General features: G+C 50.3%; 1 protein-coding gene and 1 long non-coding RNA gene across 2 annotated transcripts in view; one reads left to right on the forward strand and one right to left on the reverse strand.

Moving 5' to 3' along the window:
- Positions 1 to 10618, forward strand: Fmod (fibromodulin). Its single transcript, NM_080698.1, is given in 3 exon segments — positions 1 to 46; positions 2650 to 3635; positions 8707 to 10618. Coding segments are annotated over 2 exon segments (1131 nt in total). The 5' UTR covers positions 1 to 46; positions 2650 to 2656; the 3' UTR covers positions 8859 to 10618.
- The window catches only part of LOC120096251 (uncharacterized), a 20023-nt gene continuing 5391 nt past the window's right edge, over positions 9556 to 24187 (reverse strand). Inside the window, exon 2 of the long non-coding RNA XR_005492457.2 lies at positions 9556 to 23135. This is a non-coding gene — a long non-coding RNA (uncharacterized LOC120096251). The remainder of the gene's footprint in view (positions 23136 to 24187) is intronic.

Below are 24187 nucleotides of genomic sequence, written 5' to 3' on the forward strand. Positions count from 1 at the left end.
GAGGCCAAACAGAAGGACGTGGTCACTCTGAACGGTTCAACCCAAGGTAAGTGTGGTCCTTTTTCTTTAGGTTTGGTCCCTTGCAGTTCTACAAAGAGAAACAAAGGGTGGGAGGACAAGGTGGGGAGAAGAGTGGGCAGAGATGAGTTTCCTCCCACCTGGTCCATGCCTCCCAGGGATGCTGAAGAGAGGCAGCAGCAGCAGGCACGGGCTCCGGCATGTTACCTGTCTCCTATAGCTACCTGCAGGTCTTGGGGGCCTCTATTTCACTGACATGAAAACGTGAAGAAAATTGCAAAGCCTCTCTGTTGCTACCCATGAGTCCCAACATGCTGGGACTCCAGGTCTTTGGGAGAATCATCTCTGAATGTCCCAGAAATCTCTTAGAGAGGGGCATAGTGCCTAAATGTTAGAAGGCAAGCTTTGTGTAATTTGTGTGTTATTGGGGTAAAAGGGAGAGACTAAAGAATTGATCCAAGGAGTCATGGATGGAGTGGTGGACCACTCAGACCAGTAGATGGTTTTTAGTTTGACCTCAGCTCTGATAGGAGAGAGTTTCCTCAGAGTGAAGAGACAAAATAGTACATTCGTAGCTCCTGAGTCAGGGTCTCCATGTCTGAGAGAACCACTCCTGGAACCCTCACACTGAAGAGAGGGTCTCCAGTGCAACAAGAAACAATGTAAGGGTGTGCGACCCTGAATCTACATTCTAGATCGGGTGAGGTAAGGACAGGCCTGCATTCCTACTAAGCCTTCCCGGCAGCCATACCTCTGAGGGGAGGCCACTGTGGCTGGGCATGAAGCCTCACAGAAAGCTGAGCTTTGAAGAGGAAGGTAAGTCCCCTTCTGCCAAAGTGCCTTGTCTGGAAGTGGGAGAAATGGACAGAGGCTTAGTGTGCCAGCCCTCTCTAAACAGCCACCTTGGTCGGTCCTGCAGCAGGCCAGGACTGAGCATGGAAAAATGCTCTCTTGGCAATGGGCCGCTCCATCCGTCTTCTCTCCTGGCCCAAGTCAGGGACCAGCCAGTGGGCAGTTGAGTCTGCTCCTCAGAAACACTGCGTCTCTTTGTTCAGGGACTGTGGCTGCCCAGGGATGAGCCAGGGTTCCCATCCTGAGCCATCCAGGGAATGGTGGCATGAAAAGTCATAAGGGAACTGTGTTCAGGGAACAGAGGGGCCTGACAGGGATGCTTCCCCAAAATGGGGTAGTTGGACTATCATAGTCAGGGCTCCTCTCATCAGTTCATGGGACTGTCCTGTCCACAGCTGCCAACCCCAGCACAGCCTGATGGAGAGAGCACCAGGAAGAGTTCTAAGTATTGTGTTTTAAGAGTTGTGTCCTGGGAGGGCCCCCTGCTCACAGGGATGATACAACACCCCTGGCTCCCCACCATCTATATCTGCAGATTCCCTCCTGGAAGCCCCGGCATGCCTTGCTTGTCTTGCTAGCAAGCTCGAATGCAGCAGACTCTTCAACAGAGTAGGTGCTAACTGAGCCTGGAAAGACAGGTGACATCACTTGAAGGAGGTAGCTTAGAAGAGAAGGGGTGCACCTCATGTGGCACATGCCTTTAACTCTAGCACTCAGGAGGCAGAGAATGGTGGATCTCTGGGAGTTTGAGGCCAGCCTGGTTTATATAGTGTGTTCCAGGACAGCCAAGGCTGTGTAGGGAGACCCTTGTCTCAAAAAAGGGGTCCAAATCCCCCTCCTTCTCTACCATTCCTACTGCAGTTCTCAGTGTCCCTAATTCATTTCCACTGCCCCTCACATGGCTCTTGCGATCCCCATGGTGAGTGAGAGGAGTGTGAAGTCCTTCTGTCTTCAGGCCCACAGAAGAGAGAAGCAGACCAGGCCAGACACAGTTCGGTCAGCCCAGAAGACAATCATTAGAGCCATACTGGGATTCCAGTCTGGAAAGACTGAAGTCTGGCTACACACTTACCCACAAGCTGCTAACCAGTGCGTTTTTCTCGCCCAGAAGACTCACGGGCGATGGCACTTTGGAGAATATCCCAGACCCTGTGGTGGCCACAGGAGAGCCACACCCTCCCACACACTCAGGACCACAAACCCCCCAGGCTACCCACAAGACCCTCAGGATCTTCAGGAAGTAGCTAACTATTTCCCTTTGAAGTCTCAGTCCTTCCTGGAGGCTCCCTGGGCATGGGAAGAACCGGGAGACTCTTGCCCTTGGATTCTCAGAAAAAAATTCCTCAAAGTATCCCAGCATATACAGGAAGGTATATAATTGGGGGTGGGGGAGAGAGAAACAGAGAGACTCTGCGAGGTTCTCAGCTTCAACAACAAAACCTCTGGGTGCTGGAGGATGACAAGAACCTGCCCTTCCCAAAACTGTAGCCCACACCTCTCAGGTTCTTCTCTAATCTTGGGCTCTTTTTATTGCTTCAAGACCAGAAGCTAAAACACTGACCTTCCCTGGACACCCAGGCCCAGCTCCCCAGGTATACAGAACCAGTAGGAGGGGGCACCTGGGGTGCTGGGGGTGGGGGAGTGCAGCTCCTACCCTCCAGTGTGTGACTTGAGTCACAGTCTGCATGGCTCAGAGCCTATGGCCACTGTGAGCCACCCAACTGCCCTCTTCTACTTTCACTCATGCCCCCCCCTGCTCTGTTGTCTCCCTTTCTGCAGGGACAACATGCAGTGGGCCTCCATCCTGCTGCTGGCCGGGCTCTGCTCGCTTTCCCAGGGCCAGTATGAAGAAGACTCTCACTGGTGGCTCCAATACCTCCGAAACCAGCAGTCCACCTACTACGACCCCTACGACACTTACCCCTACGAGACCTCCGACCCTTACCCCTATGAAGTAGAGGAGGGCCCAGCCTATGCCTATGGTGCCCCACCTCCACCAGAGCCCCGTGATTGTCCCCAAGAATGCGACTGTCCCCCCAACTTCCCCACAGCCATGTACTGTGACAACCGCAACCTCAAGTACCTGCCCTTTGTGCCCTCCCGCATGAAGTACGTCTACTTCCAGAACAACCAGATCGCTGCCATCCAGGAAGGTGTCTTTGACAATGCCACCGGCCTCCTCTGGATTGCTCTGCATGGCAACCAGATTACCAGTGACAAGATAGGCAGGAAGGTCTTCTCCAAGCTGAGGCACTTGGAGAGGCTGTACCTGGACCACAACAACCTGACCCGGATGCCCGGACCACTGCCTCGGTCCCTGAGAGAGCTCCACCTGGACCACAACCAGATCTCTCGGGTCCCCAACAACGCTCTGGAGGGCCTGGAGAACCTCACAGCATTATATCTCCATCACAATGAGATCCAAGAAGTGGGAAGTTCCATGAGGGGCCTCCGGTCCCTGATCCTACTAGACCTGAGTTATAACCACCTTCGAAGGGTTCCCGACGGTCTGCCCTCAGCCCTGGAGCAGCTGTACCTAGAACACAACAACGTCTACACCGTCCCTGACAGCTACTTCCGGGGCTCACCCAAGCTGCTGTATGTCCGGCTGTCTCACAACAGTCTCACTAACAATGGCCTTGCTACCAACACCTTCAATTCCAGCAGCCTTCTGGAGCTAGACTTGTCCTACAACCAGCTGCAGAAGATCCCTCCCGTCAACACCAACCTGGAGAATCTTTACCTCCAAGGCAACAGGATCAATGGTGAGATCTGGGGGAGGGAGGGGGCTCCTTGGATGCTGATGGGAACACCAAAAAAATAAGCTTAGGGAACCAAACGAACGAACGATCACGTACGCTGACCACCAAAGCCCTGTAGTCAGCTTGGTGCACACTGGTCCTCCCGAGAGGTAAGAGAGCTGACTACAAAGTTGGTTGGCGCCAAGGACCACATCCTAGGAGAAGCAAGATTTGGACTAAGGCTTTCAAGGTGAGCACATGGTCTGGGGAAAGGCGGGATGAAGACAATTAGCATGGGGAATTGGTGGAAAGAACTGTCCACTTAACAAGTCACAGATAGGGGACAGCTGAGGATGCAATGGTTTAGGAGCACGGAGAAAAAGTTTAAAGAAATTTTAGAGCAGCAGTTCTCAACCTGTGGGTCGCGACCCCTAGGGTGTTGAATGACCCTTTCACAAGAGTCGCGTATCAGATATCCTGCACATCTGATTATGGTTCATAACAGTAGCAGGATCACAGTTATGAAGTGATAATGAGAATAATTGTATGGTTGGGGAATCACCACGGCATGAGGAGCTGTATTAAAGGGTCACAGCGTTAGGAAGGTTGGGAAGGATTGTTCCAGGGGATATTCACGGAGGAGACTTGATGTTATCTTCTGGGACCCTTAGGGAGCGGTTAGACTGGTAATACCAAGGCCACTGAGCATCCTTACAGCCACCTGAGGATGCAGACTGTCACACACGCACACACGCACGCACGCACGCACGCACACACGCACACATACATTCATACACATACACTCACACACACACTCATACACACATTTATACACACATACACACACTCATACACACATTCATACACATACACTCACACACACACACACACACACACACACACACGCACGCACGCACGCACGCACACCTGTGACTCCTGCCTGCACAGCTAGTCCCCTGACTTGATGTTTGTTTTTTAAACTTACCAGTTGATGAAGGAAAATGGGCAGCCTCCCAGAACTGAATGTGGGACTTCTTGGCAGTTCTCCCTGGAGTCCAAGGAGCCCCTGGAGGCAGGGCAAAGATCCTCCCTGAGGCAACCTCCCAGAAGCCTTGGGGAGAGCACAGGACTGGGTGTTTTATAAGAATTTCCCTGCACAGGCAGGACTACCTCTCTGAGACTGAGATAAAAAATGAATTTCTGATTGCCTAGTGGCCTTTCAGCCTCTTTCTGTTAGGTTCTCATGCTCAAAGTATGCTTGCATTACCCCAGTGGCTTTTGATGTCTTGCTCTCAGCTCGAAAGCACCGGGCCAGCATTTAGCCTCCTTCCCCCTGTGGCTCAGTCCTCTGCTCTGGGGAAGGGAGGCCTGGAATGGCCAGGCACGGGCTTTGAAGTTCTTTCAGCCTGCTGAGAAGGAATGAGCCAAGGAACAGCAGTTGAGTCCCTGTCCTGGCCTCTCCTGCTCCCTCTCTCTTCTCAGGAGGCAGATCAGTCATTTAACAAGATGTTAGCAGCCAGACAGCCTTCCTCAGGGGGATTAGGGAGGTCGCAATGGGGCTCTGAAGTCAAAAGCTATCTGTCTGGTCCTTTCATTTGAACGGCAAGGCAATGTACGGACAGCCGAGGCTGGCTTAGAGGGGAGGAGTCCTGTAAGTCCCAAGGTGACAGTGGGAGTCATTTACTCTACCTTAAAGATATCACACACCAAAAGAAAAAAAAAAGATATCACACAACGCCTGAGCTTGGCGTTTTCTCACAGCTTTACGTCCCACCCTGCAGTCACCTGCCACCTACTCTGAATCCAGAAGAGCTATCCTGTCAGAAATGTCACACTGTATGCTGTACCTCATCCAAGTGTAACTCTGAGCATGTGGCAGGAAGGCAGTCTGGAAAGAGAGCATGAGCCAATGCCTGACTCTCCAATCAGAGAGAGGCGGCAAGGATAGACTTTGTCACAGCGTAAAGTCACCCTTCTGTCTTTAGGCAGAAACATCCCGTCAGATAAAAGGCAATCCCTCTCCCAAAAGCTGATTGGAAAGTAAATTATTCAATGAGTTGTCCCGAGGCCCTGCAAGAAAGCTCTCTGTTCAAACCCCTGGAAATGTCAGCACCTACCCCAAATCCCTGCGTGCCAGGTTTGGACCTAATTCCTTCCTTCCTGGTTATCCATCGCCAAGTCTCTCTCCCAGCTTCTCTTTAACAAGCAAAGCCCCCCCCCCTGTCCATGCCTTATCGTTCTCACATTAGCAAGGGCATGATCCAGAGGGCCCTGTGCACAGTTTCCCAGTCAATCACTGGTAACACAGTGTCAGCTTGCCTTCTTGATGCCTTTTTAGAGTGGTGACCATGTTGGGGTGAAGGTGTGGTAAGGGAGACCCAATAGAACAGGAGCTCCAGGCCTTCTGGAGACTAGACAACACACACACACACACACACACACACACACACACACACACACACACACACACACACCTCTCCCTCCAATGCCTCCCTCAGTTTTTCCAACCTGGCAGGAGGGGGATGGTGGAGCAGACAGAGCCATGGAATGTTATTTGGAAGCCGTGGGAGATCCAGTGGAGTGGGGCAGGATTGGAATTTGGAAAGACTCATGTCAGTATTTAATCGGGGCTGGAAAAATGTCTACCAGGGCCTCCTGACAGAAGCCCTGACCTACTGTGGGCTTGAGGAAGGGGTGCTCTTAGAGGCCCCATGAATATCTGAGCTCAGTGCTGTGTCTAGTGGCTCACAAGTATAGCCCACATTTATGTGCCCACAGCTGGGAGCTTGGATGTTAGCACAGCCTGCAGGCTCCATGTCTGGACCTCGAGCTCAGTCCAAATAGGATGAAGCTCAACCACTTCATGTCCCCCCTGTCCCCGTACACAGGTAACAGACCCAGGCCCCGCCTGCACTATACCCACTAAATCTATTCCCAAGAACCAGAAGGAAAACACCAAAAACCATTGCAGATCTTCTGCTCCTCCTCAAAGTGTGCTTCATAGTTCCACTCTTCCGGGGACCTATTTCTTCTCCGGGTCTGAATTCTGCATGCAGTGCAATGTGGTTTGTTACAGCACACCAACTGTGTGTCAGTTCTCAATGGAAGCTACAAACAACCGTTGGTGTCAGTTCAAAACCACGTTCCTCTTCAGCCTCAGCCTTCTGCACCATCTTTCTTGGGAACCTTCATTTTCACACTCCTCACCTCCCCCCAGGGGGAACCCCCATTGTCTCTAAAATGATCAATTCTGATTAGAGTTCCAGACACCTTTGCAAGATAAGGGAAGTCTCCCATGGGCCAAAGCCAGCCCCGCTCTGCACCCACCTCTGCACCCACCTCGCAGCTACCAGCATCTGCAATGAATGAAGCTGCCAGCAGCTGTGAAGGAAGGTCACACCACACCCCTGCCCCACCTCCAACCCATCCCCACCCTGACCTCATTCTGAACCATTTCACAGAAAATGACAAGAGTGGCCTTCTGGGGAGCCTAGTGCAAGGAAAGCAGCCCTGATGCTTCATGGCTTCCAGTGAGGACTTCGCTGTCTCCTTTAAAGTTTGATTATCCTCCTTTCAGGTTACTCACAGTACACTGCGGTCTCATCCGAGAGGACATCAGAGACAGCTGTGGGAATCTCTGGGTTGAGACAGACCCAGAACTAGGATATATGTTTTGTGGCTTAGGGGGACTCCTCTAGAAAAGAGTCCCCAGAGATTTCTGAGAGTAAAGAGAGTCCATTGCCTAAGGGGATGGCTCTGTCCCCATCCCCAGCCACCAGTCCAAAGTTCAGATCCTCAGAACCTACTAGGTCTTGTGGGAAGGACACCTAAGGACACTCAGGGCCCTCGAAGTGGGTGGGGAGTCATGGGGGCAGGGCTGCAGAAACTGGAACATTCTCCTAGTGGTGGTGACAGCTTACTTGTAATTCTAACATCAGAAGACAGATGATCCCTAAAGCAAGACAGCTACTTACCAAGAGTAGAGACACCGGCAAGGTCTGGGTTTGATCGAATGACCTTCCCTCAGGGAGGGTAAGCAGTTGATGAGGGTCCCTGACATAAGCCCTGGGCCTCCCACACGTGTGTGCACACACACAAACATAACACACAAATGTGAGCACTACACACACACACACACACACACACACACACACACACATGAAAACTGAAAAGGAAAAAACTAGGAAGAGGCAGACCTATAAGGTACATGCTGTGACAACCCACACACTCAGGAGGTGACACAGGAGAATCTGGAGTCTGAGGGCTATGCTTAGCTACTAGTAAGTTTGAGAGAGGTCTGGACTATATGAGACCCTGTCTCCCAAAGTAAAAACGGTCTATGTAATTGTACAAGGAGGCAGGGGATTTTTTTTTTTTTTTTGATACAGGGTCTCTGTGTAGCCCTGGCTGTCCTGGAATTCACTGTGTAGTTCAGGTTGGCCTCGAACTCACAGAGATCTGCTTGCCTCTGCCTGCCTAGTGCTGGGATAAAGGGTTTGTGCCAGACGCCTGCCTGTTTATTTGATTTTTGGCATTTCCAGCTTGCCCTCTCCTTCCAGCCCCCTGAAGCTCTGGCACCCAGACATTTGTCTCTAAGACCAGCATTTCTCTCCTTCACTTCCTACTACTTCCTGTACCTGCAAAATGACAGGAAATGTTCAAGAATGGTGTGCCGTTCCTGGAGCGGCCTTCTTTTAGTGGGCCAGCATGGGGCAAAGCCGTTTTTTCCAGAAACAGCCAAGCCTTTGGGGACTCTGTGAGCTCCACCTACCCTCTGCTTCCCCCTGCTGCCTACAGACAGGAAAAAACAAGGTCTAGTGGGAAGGACACCCAGGACCTGGGAGAGAGTGGGGGAGTAGGAGGTTGAACTGGGGAAGCTCACACAGGACAGGCTCTGTTCCCGGCACAGCCCCCAACAGTGCTAATCCGTCTGACGCCAATTCTAGAATACTGTAGCCCCCCGTCTCAACTCTTCTGCCCCACACCCCCACTCCAGTCTTTATTCTTTATTTCAGCAGATTCAAAGAGGCCCTCTGTGGCTCATTTTGTATCTGCTTCCTAAGCCGGGCTTCTTCCACCCTTCTTGTCCCACCAGAGTTCTCCATCAGCAGTTTCTGCACGGTGGTGGACGTCATGAACTTCTCCAAGCTGCAGGTGCTACGCCTGGATGGGAACGAGATCAAGCGCAGCGCTATGCCGGTGGACGCCCCACTCTGCCTGCGCCTTGCCAGCCTCATCGAGATCTGAGGGGCTTCGCCTTGGGCTCGGGGCTCCGCCTTGGACTCCGGGCTCCGCCTTGGGATCGGAGATCGGGGCTCAGGGCTCCGGGCTCCGGGCTCCGGGCACTGGACTCCGGGCTCCAGGCATCGGGTACCGGGCACCGGGGTCCCGGCATATGCCCTGCCACCTGCTACACTCAGCTTGAAGGTCTGGTTTGGCTTTTGCTGGATGGTCTGGGACAAGCACGTGACAGAAGTCCACAGGATCTTATTCAGTCTCCTTCCGATAGGCAAAGTTAGGTGGGATCAGGGGCCAGGCCAGTTTCTGCAGGGGATGAAAGTGGTGGTAAAAGAAATGGCCGCAGAGTCTAGCCCCCAAATCTTACTATCCCTCAACCCTTCCCCATGACCTAGTCTGGCAGACCATCCCCTTGCTTGGATAATAGCATATAACCAGACAATCTGACTTCAGCTGTGCTCACTCAATGGCTTGGCCAGTTGCTTCTGCAGTCGCTCTGGGCTCCTACTCCTTGCTCCTCAAAACATCAAAACGTACTTCCTGCCCAGCCACTTCCTCTAGGCCCAGCTCATCCCCTCTGCCCTCTTTCATTGAGGCCTCTTCTAAGGTCTTAGACAATCAGGAGACACCCACACCCCAAGGTTGGTGGGGAGCTGTCCAACAACCTGTGGAGGAAGACCACACATTATTATCTGAGGTTAAAAGGATATCTAAAACCATCACACACACACACACACACACACACACACACACACACACACACAACGTCACCTGTTTAAAGTCAGCGTATTGAACAGTATAATGGTGACTGATAGTCATGACTTAATTACAAGGGGATAACCAGCCCTATAATGGAGGATCCATCAGAGGAGAGAAGGGTCAAATGCTCATTTTTAGGATCCACAATAAGATGGGGAAGAGTCACACCTCAGAATGGCAGGACTGAAGGGGCAGCCCCCCTTCCAGCTTCACCTGACCAACATGATCTGTGCCCCTTCTTGGGCTTTTAGTATCAAAGGGGCCAGTGTGGTTTCCAAACCATGAGAAAGAGCCTCTGCCCATCCTTGGATCCAGGTATGGAGGTTTGTTACACAGAGGCAGAGGCAGACTGTGCCAGCCGTGGACCCACCCACTAACCCAGACAAGGGTGTGATCTCCATAACTGGTTTGTCCCTAAAGCTAGAGTTTAAGGTACCAGCTCTTCTGGAGATGGTCACTGGGGTACAGGAAGCCCTAGCCAGGCCCAAGGCTTACCTACACTAGACATAGTTTCCTCTGCTTCCACACTGTGGGACCACACCTTATACTGATGGTGCCTGTGACGTGTAGCTTGTCTGAGAGCAACCCTGTCTTCTCCTTTTTAAAGGTGATGTTGCCTAGGTACAGCCATCGGGTTCTCTAGACTCACTGGGAAAGAGCCACGGGTAGCCAGTGGCAAGAACCAGTTGTGAGATGTTAGCCTGAGGTAGGTCCCTTCCCAGATGCCTTAGACCCATGACTCTGTGTGCACTTAGGAGCAAGCTTCCCTGAAAAGGACAGGGTGGGGTGGGGTGCTTAGACTGTGCCATGGGTTCCAGATCCTGAAATCCACAAAAGCCAAACCAGCTTGTTTGAACCAGGGAGTGCCACATGTGGAGCAAGGCTGCCCTGCCCAGAGCTCTTGAGAAGCACCTGCATGCAGATACCATCTGGCCTCTATAAAGGGTCCTCAGCAAGAAGCAAGCATGAGTGGTGGCCAACCTGACCAATAAAGTTATTTTATAAGTGCATCTGCAAGAATGGATTCGTTGGTGGCAGCCCTTGGTGTTGCCTTGGGGCATCTAGTCAGTCACACAGACCTTGAACGGTATCAACTCTTTCTTTTATAAGTGCTTTTAAAAAAAAGTAGCCTATTTAAACTCTCAAGTTAGCAAGTGTTGTGTTATGAAAGTTCCTAGTTTTAGTCTCATTATTTACACACTCATTTGTCTCCCAAGAGAAAGAAAAACTGTTTGAGGGTTTTTTGTTTGTTTTATTTCTGTTATTGTCATCGCCCCCCCAACACACACACACACACACACACACACACACACACACACACACACACACACACACACACACACACACGCATTCTAAATGCTTTTCTTTCTCCACTCTTGTCAACCTAGTAATTCTGAACCTGGCTGAGCTCGTGTATTATTGCCTTAATGGTTGCTGCCCTCTAGTGGCATCTTCTGGGAACTGAGCGCGGTCCCACCAGGTTCTGGAAGAACCAAATCTAAGCTGCCTACCTACTCTTAGTCCTCTCATTGTGCGTCTCTTGAAACCCATCGGGTGCCAGGGGCCAGGCTAAGCACTTAACATTGTCCTGAAGTAAGGAGGGAGGAGGGGAAGTGACTGAGGATGAATATATGCCAGATTCTGACTGCCCCAACTCCAAACCGAACTGATGATGCCCCGGAGTGGGTTTCACGATAGAATGTGGGGAATATGAGAGCCTCAAAGATCTGGCACAGAGGGTAACTCTTGGTTACATGGGATCTCACTCTAGCACGGGAGAGAAAACTCAGTTCATGGCACGGAGTGTGTGACAAAAGGCTGTTTATATCACAGCAGACAAAGAAGCAGGGAGCAAAGCAGGAACCAAGATATGGATATAAGGTTCGAAGGTACACTCCAAGCGACCTGCTTCTTCTACCTCCTACTGGTCCCATAGCCTCCCAAAGTAGCACCACCAGCTACAGAACAAGCATTCAAAATGAGCCTGAGAGAGACATTCAAGAGCCCAACCATCATAGCGCACCTCACAGTGTGTTTAACCCAACTTCAAAAGCTGTGTGTGTGTTTATTATTTAAATATATGTATATATTTACACACACACACACACACACACACACACACACACACACACACACAACTTATACACTCTCTTTGTAGCCCTGACTGTCCTGGCACTTGCTCTGTAGACCAGGCTGGCCTTGAGCTCAGAGAGCCACCTGGCTCTGCCACCCCCCCGAGTGCCGAGATAAAAAGGTGCGCCACCCCTGCTCAACTCGAACTTCAAGAGCCTTAACAAATCCTAAGACCTTTCAGAAGACCAAAGTTCAAAGGCTCTTCTGGGACTCAAGACAACCTTCTAGCCACGAGGCCCTATAAGTAGCCTGGTCTCAGTCTATAGTCCAGGGTGAGCATCATATTCCTAAAGGACGAATGGGGATAAGAGGGGGGAGGACTGGAAGTAAAGCAAAACCAGATACCAGCAGGGTGAACGTGAACTCCCATAGCTGCATGTCCAGCATTTGGGACAGCATGGTGTGACTTCCAATGGACTTCAGCTGCCCTGGCCCTCATAATGTTTGCAGTGCACACGCTCTCTTTGTTTGGGTCATGCTCCTTAGAACGCTCATGTTCCTGGCGCCTACAGCATCACAGGGTCTCCATTGCAGCTCAGGCTTTCTCTCCATGCTTCGTGCATGGCCTTCCAGACCTCCTCTACTGCTTCGCCTGGCTACTCTGGCCTTTCTCTGGAATCTTGCAGGAAACCTCCATGACCCCAGAACTCTTGCACTCTCCACACCTGGAAAGCTAGCACGGTGGAAACAATGCCACCCTGAGTGGCAGCTGGGCTTCCTTGGATTATAGCTACCGAGGCCTCTGAGTGCTCTCGGCAGCTGAACCCAGGTAAAGCTGCCCTTGGGTATCTCCTTGTGAGGCGGGCACCCGATTGGCATGCTCTCTTTAGAGAAGTCTTTCAAATGAGTTTGCAGTTTTACACCCTGAAACCTGTGTGACTGAAGTCTCACTAATCCTGCAGCACCTGAAGAGCCTTCCTATCGTCTTAATACAAAGGACTCAGCGTCTGCTGTCATCCTTAACACGGCATCTTTATCTGTGACTTTACATAGCTCCCTTTCCTGGCCAAACTGTTCGCTTCTTGCATCCTTCTGATCTGAAAAATATTTTTTAATCCTCATTTTTTCACTGTAAACCGGCCCTGAGGCAGTAGCAATAGCCATGCCACAGCCCGAACGCTATCTCCGTATTTCCTCCACCGAATTATCCATTCCATTTCAACTTAGCCTCACTTAAAAGGTCAGAACATGGGGAATGCATATGTAAGGTCTTTGCCATTCTATAACACAAATGGCTTCTAGTCCCAATTCCTTAAGTCCTTGTTCACATTTAAAACCTCAAGAGAGCTGAGTATGGGGGTTGGGGATTTAGCTCAGCGGTAGAGCGCTTGCCTAGCGAGCGCAAGGCCCTGGGTTCGGTCCCCAGCTCCGGGGAACAGCATACACTTCCATCTTGTGTCTGAAAACAAAAAAAGATCTAAAAGAAAAGAAAAGGAAAAAAAGAGAGAGAGCTGAGTATGGTGACATGCGCCTTTGAGTTCCAGACCAGCCTTGTCTACATAGTAAATTCCAGAACAACCAGGGGGCTATAGAGAGAGACTCTGTCAAAAAACAAAAAACAGAAACAAAAAACCAACAACAACAACAACAACAAACAAACAAGCCAGCCTCACGAGCCAGACCTCACTGTTTGTGCTTGCATTAGCACGGGGTGGGGATGGGGTGGAGATCTGTTGACCCCCACCAGCATCACCCACCAGGGTCTTCTTGTATCATTAGGGGTTCTTTAACCTGCGTCTCCAAACCTCTGCAAATGTTCCCTACAAACCAGTTTGAAAGGTCTAAGAGCCACATGGGCAGACTTAATCATAACAGTGTCCCCATTCCCTGACACCAATATGCAGGATTAGCGACCTTCCCTTGCTGGGTTGGCCCCTGACAGACAAGTTAGGAAAAGAATGATTTATCTGGGCTCAGGGTTCCGATCCATCCGTTCACAGCAATGGGAGTGTACGGGAGTTGCTGTTCACAGCGCAGCAGACGGAGGAGCAGAGGGCAGGGTAGGAATCAGGTGCTTTGTATAACCTTCAAAGTTCCACCCTAAATGACCTGCCTCCACCAGCTAGCGGGTCCCTTCTAAAGGTTCCACAAGCCTCCCAGAATAGCAGCACCAGACAAGGGTTAAGTATCTAAGGCATGAGTCCATGGGGGCCATTTCAGATTTAGAATGTAACAGCAACCAACCCAGGTAAAGGAAACAAAGAAAGCCATGCATGCATTCGCCTCAGTTCTAAGTCTCATTTCTAAATGTCTCACATGAGAGACACAAGAAAGAGGTTGTCCCTCAGACTCGGGCACCATTTTTCATCATGCTACCAGTTGGTAAGGACTTACTCTGACTACTTTTCTGGGGTGACAAGACACCATGACCCAGGTAACAGATAAAAGAGAGCATTTAGTGGGGTTTACAGTTCCAGAGACTAGAGTCCATGATGGTGGAGCAAACAGCTAGAGCGCCATCTTGACTCACAAGCAGGAGGCAGAGAGAGCTAAGTTTTCTGAATCTCAGAGCCCACCTCCAGTGACACACCTCCTCCAACAAGGTCACACCTCCACATCCTTCACAAATTGTCTCACCAACTGGGGACTAAGTATTCAAACATGTGAGCCTATGGGGGCTATCCTCATTCAAGTCAGCACAGAACTTAACTTGTATCACCTCGTTTGCTACTGCTTGTGCACACTGCCACAGCTGTTACTGTTTTCACTAGATACTATATGTTGTTTTTATACACAAGGACTAAGACACACACAGACCTTGGGCCACCCACCAGGGAAGCATGTAGTCCATGTGATGCTAGCCACACCCACCAGGGAAGCATGTAGGCCACGATGCTGACCACCTTTCTCTTCAGTCTGTCAGTGCTTCTGCAGAGCTGAGAATCCAGGGGATGAAGGATAGAAAAGACTGATGCAACTGGAGGATGACTCAGTCCATCCTGCCAGCCTTTATGGCTGTGGTTTTTCAATTAAAATTCCCTCTTCCCTAGTAAACAACAGGTGAGGGGCGGGGCTTTCTTACAGATGAGGGGCGGGGCTTTCTTACAGATGAAGGGCGGGGCTTTCTTACTGAGGCGTTCATTGGATAACAACAGAATCAACAGCCCAAGGAGGGCCAGGCGTTACAAACTGAGAAAGAGCTGGCAAAATGACCATAGGTCTGCGGGGAGATGTCAAGAGCCTGATGTTGAAGGCTTTGGAGTGGGACACAGTAATCTAGACAAGAGGGGAGATGATCTGGCCATAGATAACACCCAAATATGGAAGGAACATCAGATACGTTAGGCATCAAAAAATGGCTGGACCACAGACAGCATTTAAAGCAGCGAGGCAGGATGCTACATAGGAATCAAATCACCTAGAGTGAGAGTTCTGGTTTCTTTAAGAACTCAGTTATGTTATGTGAACTTGTCTTTGTTTTAATCCCAGCTGTGAGATATGAGAGGCTGCTTCAGAGTGTCCCCAGCAGCAGACTGTTTGCTCCAGCAAGGGTAGAATTACTGCTAGCTGTAGATTCTTTAATTCTGGGGACTCTGGAGAGGGTATAAACGCCCGAGTCAGGAGAGGGGCTCTGAAGAAGAGATGGGGGAGGAGGGGGAGGGAGTTGCTGCTGCTGCTGCCGCTGGTGGTGGTGGTCCCTGCTGCTCCTGGTTGCTGTTGTCGCAATTTAACAAGAAGTTTGAGATATCCTGACAGGATGAAGATTTGGATTGCTCTAAGGAACTATGCCCCTACTCAGCAGGAAATAGTATAAAGAGACCTAAGTCCCCTTCCCCTCTAACCTACCTGCTGTTGAGCCTTTGGAAGGGATTGGAGTGGAGAAGGATGATAGATATAAAAAACAATAAAATAGACTAAAAACAAATACACCTACACTGCCGGAATTCTCTCTTTCAGACTTGAGTAGCCAGACTCTTAACTACCACCCTACTAAGGGCAGCGGCTCTATAGTCTCGCTGTTTTGTCTTTGGCCACAAGGGGGCAGTGTCTCTCATCACATGGTCAGACTCCAGAGCCTTTCAAAGGCTACCATGACAGCTAGATTTCTCCAAGTGTTCTTCTAATCCAGCCGTTCTCCATTCCGCTCCTTAATAGTAGCAAAATGACAGCTGCTAATTTGTAGTGAGGTAGCACCGAAAATAATGTGAGGGTTGGAAGTCACCACAACATGAGGAACTGTATTAAAGGGTCACAACATTAAGGTGGAGAACCACTGTCACCAGAAGACCCAGTGACACCAGGTGCCTTTTGTGCTGGCCAAAGCAGGTGAGGCCTATGGGACCCTGCTCAGAATCTTGTTCTGTTTGTGTATTGCTTTGTTTTGAAACAGTCTTGCTATGCTTCCCAGACCCGCCTTGAACTCCTGGCTTAAATAACCCTCTTGCCTCACCATCCTGAGTAGGTAGGATTACAGGGACCACTATGCTCAGCTTTTCAGACTGCTGGCTTGGCTGTCTGATTTGAACAGCATCTCACATGCAGCCCAGGCTAGTTCAGTAATTAAACAAGTTACTGTGATACGAAAATGTAAAACATAAAATTTATATATCATGTATATATTTCTTCATTACTACAATTAACGAAATCCCTCTAGAGGCTTATTGACTAAAGTTAATTCAAAGTGTTGCTAATGCAAAAGGCATGTTGAGGTCTTTTCAATAAATGCAACGTAATATAAAAACATCTATGCTCTCAAGCCAAGTATTGCGACGTACACCCATAGGCCAAGCACTTGGAAGATAGACCATGATGATCAGATCAAGGCCAACCTGGGCTACAAGAGGCCCAGTCTCAAAATAACAAAACTGAAATCTAGGACTTCAGGGGGAAATGGAAGGAGCCTCGAGGGCTGCCGTGTCTGTGGCCTTCGGAAGTGAAGGCGGTGGTGAATTTTGGTTAGCCGCACGCCAACGGAAGATCTGTCTTCTGGTGCAAATGCACAGACCTGATTATCTAGGGGGTTCAGGAAAAGACAGGTCAGAGCACAGGAAGAATGCTAGAAGGAAGCACCAGGCATGGATCGTCCCTCTCTGGGGGCACAGCTCAGTCACAGCCAGCTCCTGAGCAAGGCTGCTGGGGAAGGAGCCGTGAAGCTCTCAGGGTCTTTGTAGAGGTAGGTAGGGACTCAGACTCATTTTCGTCTTAACAATGTAAAAGATACTGCTCATTCTGAAACTCACAAGGCAGTTTGATAAAAACACCAAATAAAGTACCAAATATTATTTCTCCTTTCTCCCCCTCCCCTTCCCCTCCTCTTCCTCCTCCTCTTCCTCCTCTTCTTCCTCCTCTTCTTCCTCCTCTTCTTCCTCCTCTTCTTCCTCCTCTTCTTCCTCCTCCCCCTCCTCCTCATCATCCAGGAGGAGGAGGACCAGTGTGACTAAGGAAGCAGCAGGAGTGGCCTGAATGTTCTCCTTTATTTTGTGACTAAGCCACTCTACTATGCTCCCAGGCACTGACTCCACCGCTAAAGTGCCATCAGGAAACTAATGGTCCCATGTGGACCTCAGACTTTCCCAGAAGGTTCCACCTCAGTCATACAGGCGGGAGCTAATAAACGTGACTTCAGCAGCCAGTTGAGACCCTGGGTATCTCAAGTCCCCAAGTTGTGCTCACGGGAACCCAACACTTGCTCAATTATGCAGTTGCACAAGCTTTGACTCCTGAAAACCAGCTCATGCCCTAAGGTCAAAGCCTACACCAGAAGCAAGTAGGGCTGCCTTGCTGACGGAAGCCAGGCTTTACTGAAGCACAGCCCTGAGAGCAGAGGAAGGGAGAACCTACAGGCAAATGGCTAGGAAGGACAAAGGGCCCAGCAGCCACACCCAGCCACACTGGGCCCCAACAGGAATTGCAAACGCTGACGACAAATGATCTGTTTCCACCCAAGTCTGGGCTGCTGTTGGGCACACTGTACGAACAAAGGGCACGATTCCACTGGAGACTAGAAAATGGGTCAGAGTCCCTGACTGAGCAAGGAGGAAACCTGAACGGCAAACCCTGAATCTTCATAAGTCGACAAGAATTAGCAGCAGCCTTGACTCCAGTCTATCCCAACAAACCCCGCCCCTCCTTCCCAGGTGTCTCGCACTGAGCCTTGGGTCTTGATGAGATTAGGCTCTGGAGACAGGATGAGACAACAGGGGAGTGCCACGGGCTTCAGGCTTAGCCCGCAGTTTTAGGAAGAGATAATAGCCAACCATAGCCAGATACTCAGAGGGTGTGACTAAGGTTGTTGCATAGAAAGATCCAGAAAGCCCAAGCTCCCCCAACAGAACTGGACATAACAAGGCTCCAGGGCACACAGCTCCATGCCTAGTAATAAAGGTATGTCAGGAGCAGAGGACTTTGGACAACATAGAAGTGGAACCAGTGCAACCCGGAAGCAGCCACAAAGTCATGTCCATGAAGATCACGGTGCAGCCCTCCAACCCCCCTCCCCCACCCCGCCCCCAACGCCGAGGCCCTCACGCTGGATCGACACTGCAGAGAACTGTGCGCTGCTTCCGCATGGAGTCCAGCTACCGCTGCCTCTACTCTCCACCTCACCAGCACAGGTTCCATGAGGCCTTTGCTCTCTCACGTCACCAACTCTGAAGTCTAGATCAGCCTAGCAAGACGGACTCCCATGCTGGTTCTCCAGAAGCAACCGAGATCGCAAAGTTAGCAGCTGCTGATCTCACTTAGAGCCGGCTCTGTCTCTCATGGTGGGAAGTCTCCATAATAAAGAAACGGCTCTGAGCGGTCAAACACACCACACGGCAGAGTTTATTTTTTCAGGAAATCTGTGGAATGGGGGTTGTGAGGTACCACCCCAAGGGCTGAGTAAGAGACACCACCAGGATGTAGAGAATCCTTATGGGAACGGGGACTGTCACCTACAAATTCCTGCCTCCTTGTAGTGCAAAAGTAATGGCTTCTGGTGGGAGCTGTGCCCTGCTTTGAGGCTGATTTCAAACGCTCATCACTGTTCATCTCCCACGGCTGGCCTGACAAAGCCTCAACAAATGCGGCGGTCTGGCAATTTTTAGAATCTATTATTCTCTTGTTTATTCGGGAGGCCAAAAGTACACAATGTGCTTTCAGAGCTCTGCTTTTTTCTGAAGGTCTTAGAAACCATCTTGCTTGCCTCTTCTGGTTCCTGGCAGGTCCCGACAGTGCTTGGTTTGCAGCCCTGTCACTTCCATCTCTCTGCTGTCCCCATGTCCATCTGGTGTCTTCTATTGGTCCCTCTGGTAATCTCTTCTAAGACATGGGGCATAGCTTTAAGGACCTCCCTGATTCAGTATGCTCTCATCCTAGACTTTTGGTAATTACATTTGCGAAGAGAATGCCTCCAGATGAGCTCACGCTCTAATGGTCTGGGTGACCGTGGACACGGAGTCAGGTGGTATGCATCCCATGACACCATCCAACAAGAGCTTTCCTAAGGAGGGCTGAAAGATCTTCGAGGGGGATTTTATGCATATGTTCCACAAAAACTCAGGCAACCTTCTGCTGGGTGACAACAAAAGATAGTTAAAATGAACATTATATAACCGAAAGCCCCCTTCTGGGTTCGTGTGAACGGAGGATGAGCACATGTCCTTGAACCTACATCCTTCTCTTTTCATTAATGATATATTTCCCCAAAACATACACTGAAGCCTGGCGATCAATGTAACCAGCACCATGAATCCACCATTCAGGTTTAGTGCATGCGAACATCACTTCGAAGTTGCTTCCTCTAAATGGAACTGCACCTGAAGTCTCCTGCTCTCCACCCTCTCGGGAGGCAAGGTCTCTCTAGTCCACCTTTGCCTTCTAGTTTAACTTTATGATAGTGAGAGAGCAGTGCACTGTCCGTAGATAGCGCACTTTAGAACTTTCTATCTTTTCCCAGCCATGACATGCAGGACGCTCGCTGTGCTCTGAGCCAGGAAGCCTTAGGTCCATTGAGCTTTCAACTTCTGGCTGGTTTATTAGGTTGGGTTGTATCATCAGCCAATGAGGGCCCGGGCTTTTATTGCATATTTATAGATCTCAAACTGGCTAGAGTTGTTCGTGCCGATTAGCACCAGAGTCTAAACGGCCGATCTAATTGGCTACCCAGGTTGTGTCTTTAAACTGTACAATGGCTTCACACAATGTCTGTAATTGACTTCTCCCCACAGAACAATATGTGGTCAAGGTTTATCCACATCGATGCTTGAAGCTCCTATTCCTCCCTCCTAACCACTGTATCCTTATCTGTCTGCTGTCTTATTGAAGGGCAGCTGTTCTCAGTGCATTACTGTTTGTCCTTGGGTTTGGGTCCCTCCAGGGTATCCCCCTCCCGACCCAGTGAACACCATCAAAGTATCTTGAGTTGCCAAATGTTCCTTGGAAGGCAAAGGCACTAGTTAAGACGTCTACAGCTGGGAGGAAGGCAGTGCTTGCTGCTTTAAAGTAAGTGGTGCTCTCTTTAAAGTAAGAGTCCCGGGGGGTTGGGAATTTAGCTCAGCGGTAGAGCGCTTGCCTAGCGGGTGCAAGGCCCTGGGTTCGGTCCCCAGCTCTGAAAAAGGGGGAAAAAAGACCCTGGGGATAAAGTAAGAGTCCCTGGGAACGCCCTGTCTGGACATCTTCCCAATGTCAAATGCTGCTTCAAAACAATGGGTTGCCCATCGTTGCCAAGATGGGTGTGAGTTGGTATTAATTTTTCTTTTACTTAAAACGTCTCATCTTTCATTTAAAAAAAATCACCCTAGTGTATCCTCATCACTGATGTGAAGTCTTTGCTATTCCGCCTCTCTCTGGGGTTGCCAAAGCCGGTGCCCAACAGAGCACTGGTCAACCAAACAGCTCCTCTACCCCAGCCAAGACTTGCTCCCACCCACCGAGAAAGCCACGCCTCCTTCTCTGTGCTGTGAGGAAAGCTCAGTGGCTTGCACCTTTTCTAGTGACCTGTCCTTGAGGGGTGTACAATTAGAAGGGCACGTCAACACTCTTTCTTTTGTGGAAGGGAGAAGTGATGACCCTTCTTTGACACTGGGAGAGGGACAGTAGCACCCTAGTGTCCAACCCAGGGCCACCTGAGAGCAACTGCAATGATCATGACAGCGTTAGTGGACAGCGGGGGACAGGCAGGTGCAGATGAGCCAACACTGGAAACAGGTATCTGCATTGTCACAGAAAGAGGGCAGACTCACAGGTGAGCCCATGCTCAGCTGACAGAGAGGCAGAGGACTGTGATGCTTAGAGTGGGGCCTGTCCCCTCTGAGGCTCCATGGTCTCATGGCCTGATGATCCAGCCTCTCATTGGAGAATGGAACGGACTGTGTTGGAGAGCCATTGTTTAGAGTCACAGTCAATGCCACACACATGAATGTTTCATGTGTCAGTTGAGCGACTTGGATTGTAAATTCTTTAAAGGGAGGAATCATGTCATATGAGTCCTCCAAATGCTCCCCCAGCAGGTAGCACAGAGCTGTGTTCATGAGTTTTTAATAGCACCGATGGGATCATATTCTTGGGTCTTATGAAAAGAATGATGAATAGTGAATGGATCTACTAGCCCATCTGTCTGTTTCTCTCTCTCTCTCTCTCTCTCTCTCTCTCTCTCTCTCTCTCTCTCATACAAAATGAATATAAAACATGTTTTCAGTTCAGTTCTATGGCCCGTTTCCTCCCTAAAGTGTGGTAAGGAAATAGGTCCATTCACTCTACAGAAGCAGTCATTGACACCTACTAGGTTTGACTGACTTGCACCTGAAGACAGACTGAACTCTGAAACCCAGATCCCCCGGCTTCCTGGGAACTCTGTCCTAATGCTGTGTTGCTCCTTGTTTTCCTTCCTGTCCCCAGTCACCTAGTCTTACCGAGTGGCCCAGATACATCCGGGCTTTTGTTCTGAATAACACAAAACATCCACAGAGGTTCACCTCTGACGTCAGCACAGCCTGGCAGGTAACAGCCCTGGATCACTGCCAGTGATCTGTGAGCTGTGACTGGCCAATCTCTGTGTTCACTGAGGGACGTCTGTGTACTGCTTCAGAACAGACAAAAGAACATACTGGGTAAGTCTCCAGGTGAGGAAGGACTCCGAGCAGGTGTCCCAGCATATGTTGATGCCGGCATAAACACCACACACACACACACACACGCACACACACACACACACACACGCACGCACACACAACACACACACACACACACACACACAAAACACACACACACCAAGAGCTCGGGAAGGACACTATAAGAGTCCATAATAAAAGGAGGATGTTAAATTCTATTAAACAAGCTACTGCCTGACAGATACCTTTAGTGTCTGCACTTGGGAGGCTGAGACAGAAAGAGCTTAAGTTCAAGGCTAGTCCACGCAACACATTGGAAACTGGCAAGGAGGAGGGGTGGAGAAGAATTAGTTGTTAGGTGCTGTTGTTCTAAAATGCTTCAGAGGGAACAATTTGAGGCGAAAAAACAAAAAAAAAAGACTTTTCAGAAAAAGAAGAACCCTGTTTTGCCAAGAAACACTCAAAGCAGGATCTGTCCTAGACTTACAGATTTTACTATAGATTTTACTAGACTATAGATTTTGCTATACTTTGTCCTGGACCTTATATTACGCTATTAGTAGAGATTTTTAACATCCCTAGAATTTAGTCTCATCCCTAGCATCTAAACCTCAACAGAAGGCTGACTACATATGAGAAAGCAAAGAGGCCCCTTTATTTTTTAATCAGCTATGGTGAGATCTTTCTGCATGTGGCCACTGTGTATCAGGTCTCCGGTCACAACAATACTAGAAGGTAGGTGTCCTTACTAGTATTTTACACAGAGGGAAACGAAGGCTCAGAACGGGTAATTGTTACTCTGGGTGATAATCAGTCAATGAGTGGCAGACCTGGTCACCTATTTCTCAAACCTTTATCTGGACGCTATGGTGCTAAACGCTGAGTTTATGGGTGTGTATGTGTTTTTGTATGATGGGGTTAGGGAACACACAGGATATTGTTGTTGTCCTATCCCAAGTTTACTGAAAACATTACAGCACAACTGAAGATTCCATGTAGTGTTTTGACTTTCATTCCAGATGAGAGACCAGCAGGCAGAACTATCTGCCCAAATCCAAAGCTTCTGTTGAGTCCTTATGGTGACAGGATCTACCTCAGAGGTGGCCTGACTCAAGCAAGACTCCTGGTCTCAGGATCAGCACTACCTCTCCTTCTCCAGCCCAACCCCTGCAGTCTGATGGAATATGGCTCATAGGAGTGTCTGAGCAGGCTTCGTCAGATGTCACACAAAGGCCACTCTGATGCAGAGCTGGGTGTGAGGCTGATGTCCTGGTGTGGAAGTCCAGGCTGTCTAGTGCACCAGAGACGACCTGGTCCACTTTCCTCCTGGTTTGGGAGCAAAGGCAGCAGGTGTTGGTAGGTCCTGGTAAAAGAGGAACCAGGAAAAGATACTTCGTTTTACAAACGTGCCCATCTATGTCCTCAGAAACCACCCACACTGTCAGAGGATCCCAGCTGTTTCCCACAGCTGCAGAGTTCCTTAAGTGGGTTAGTGGGTGGCCTACAGTAAGGAGAGGGTTGCTTGGGTGACCACCAACACCACCGATGTACAAGACAACCGAACGGGCCCGAGAAGGAGCCTAGGAAAGCAACGCCAAGGCCAGGGGCACTCTGGAAGAGGGTCTGGAAAGTGTTACAGGTTCTAGATGCCAGAGCTTCCAGGTTGCTCACAAAGGGCGGAGCCGGCCGTCTATCACCTTCAAGGAAACTCAGAAACTTTGGAAAAGTCCGAAGCTGCAGGGACTTAGCCACTGGAGCAGCAGGTGGGGAGGTGGGGAGGCACCGAAAGCACCACAGCCACCGCCCTTCCTGAAAGGCCCTGTTGTGCTCTGCTCGGCGGTAAGTGCTGAGCGAGGAACCCGGCTCTCAAACCTAGGGACCCCACCCAACTCCCCTTCGAGCTTTGATTGGCCCGCTCTTTCCCTAGGCCAGCCAGTCAGAAGCTTGTTACCAAGGTGGAGCTTCCCCCGGACCGGGCGGAGGCTTCATCCCCACTGTTGTTGCGGAGCAAGGAAAGCTGCTTTGCAGAGCTTGTTTCGTGGTTTAAATCCTAGCCAGAAGCTACCGTGGGGTTGAAGGACGAAGGGGGTTGGGGGTGGTGGGGTGGCCGAGGGCTCCACCCTAGTTACATAGCCTAGAGGAAGGGAGCAGACACCTGCCTGCCCTCGTCGCCCTGGCCCTCGCTCTCCTCCCCTCTGCTCCCCCTTGATGGGCAGATCTGATTCAAAGCAACCGGTGGTGGGACGCCAGGTGCTCGGCTGTCCGGCTGTCCCTCGGGCAAGACGGAACTGCCTCGGGGAGGAGGTGCTGACACCACCAACTCAAACGTTTAGGGCCTTAGGGCCGCCCTAGGAAATGCAGACAGTCCTGTCTCCTGTAGGCAGGACTGGTTGGGCTAAAGGTCTCAGGAAATAG

This window comes from Rattus norvegicus, chromosome 13 (genome assembly GCF_036323735.1).
Source record: "Rattus norvegicus strain BN/NHsdMcwi chromosome 13, GRCr8, whole genome shotgun sequence".
Classification (NCBI taxonomy): domain Eukaryota; kingdom Metazoa; phylum Chordata; class Mammalia; order Rodentia; family Muridae; genus Rattus; species Rattus norvegicus.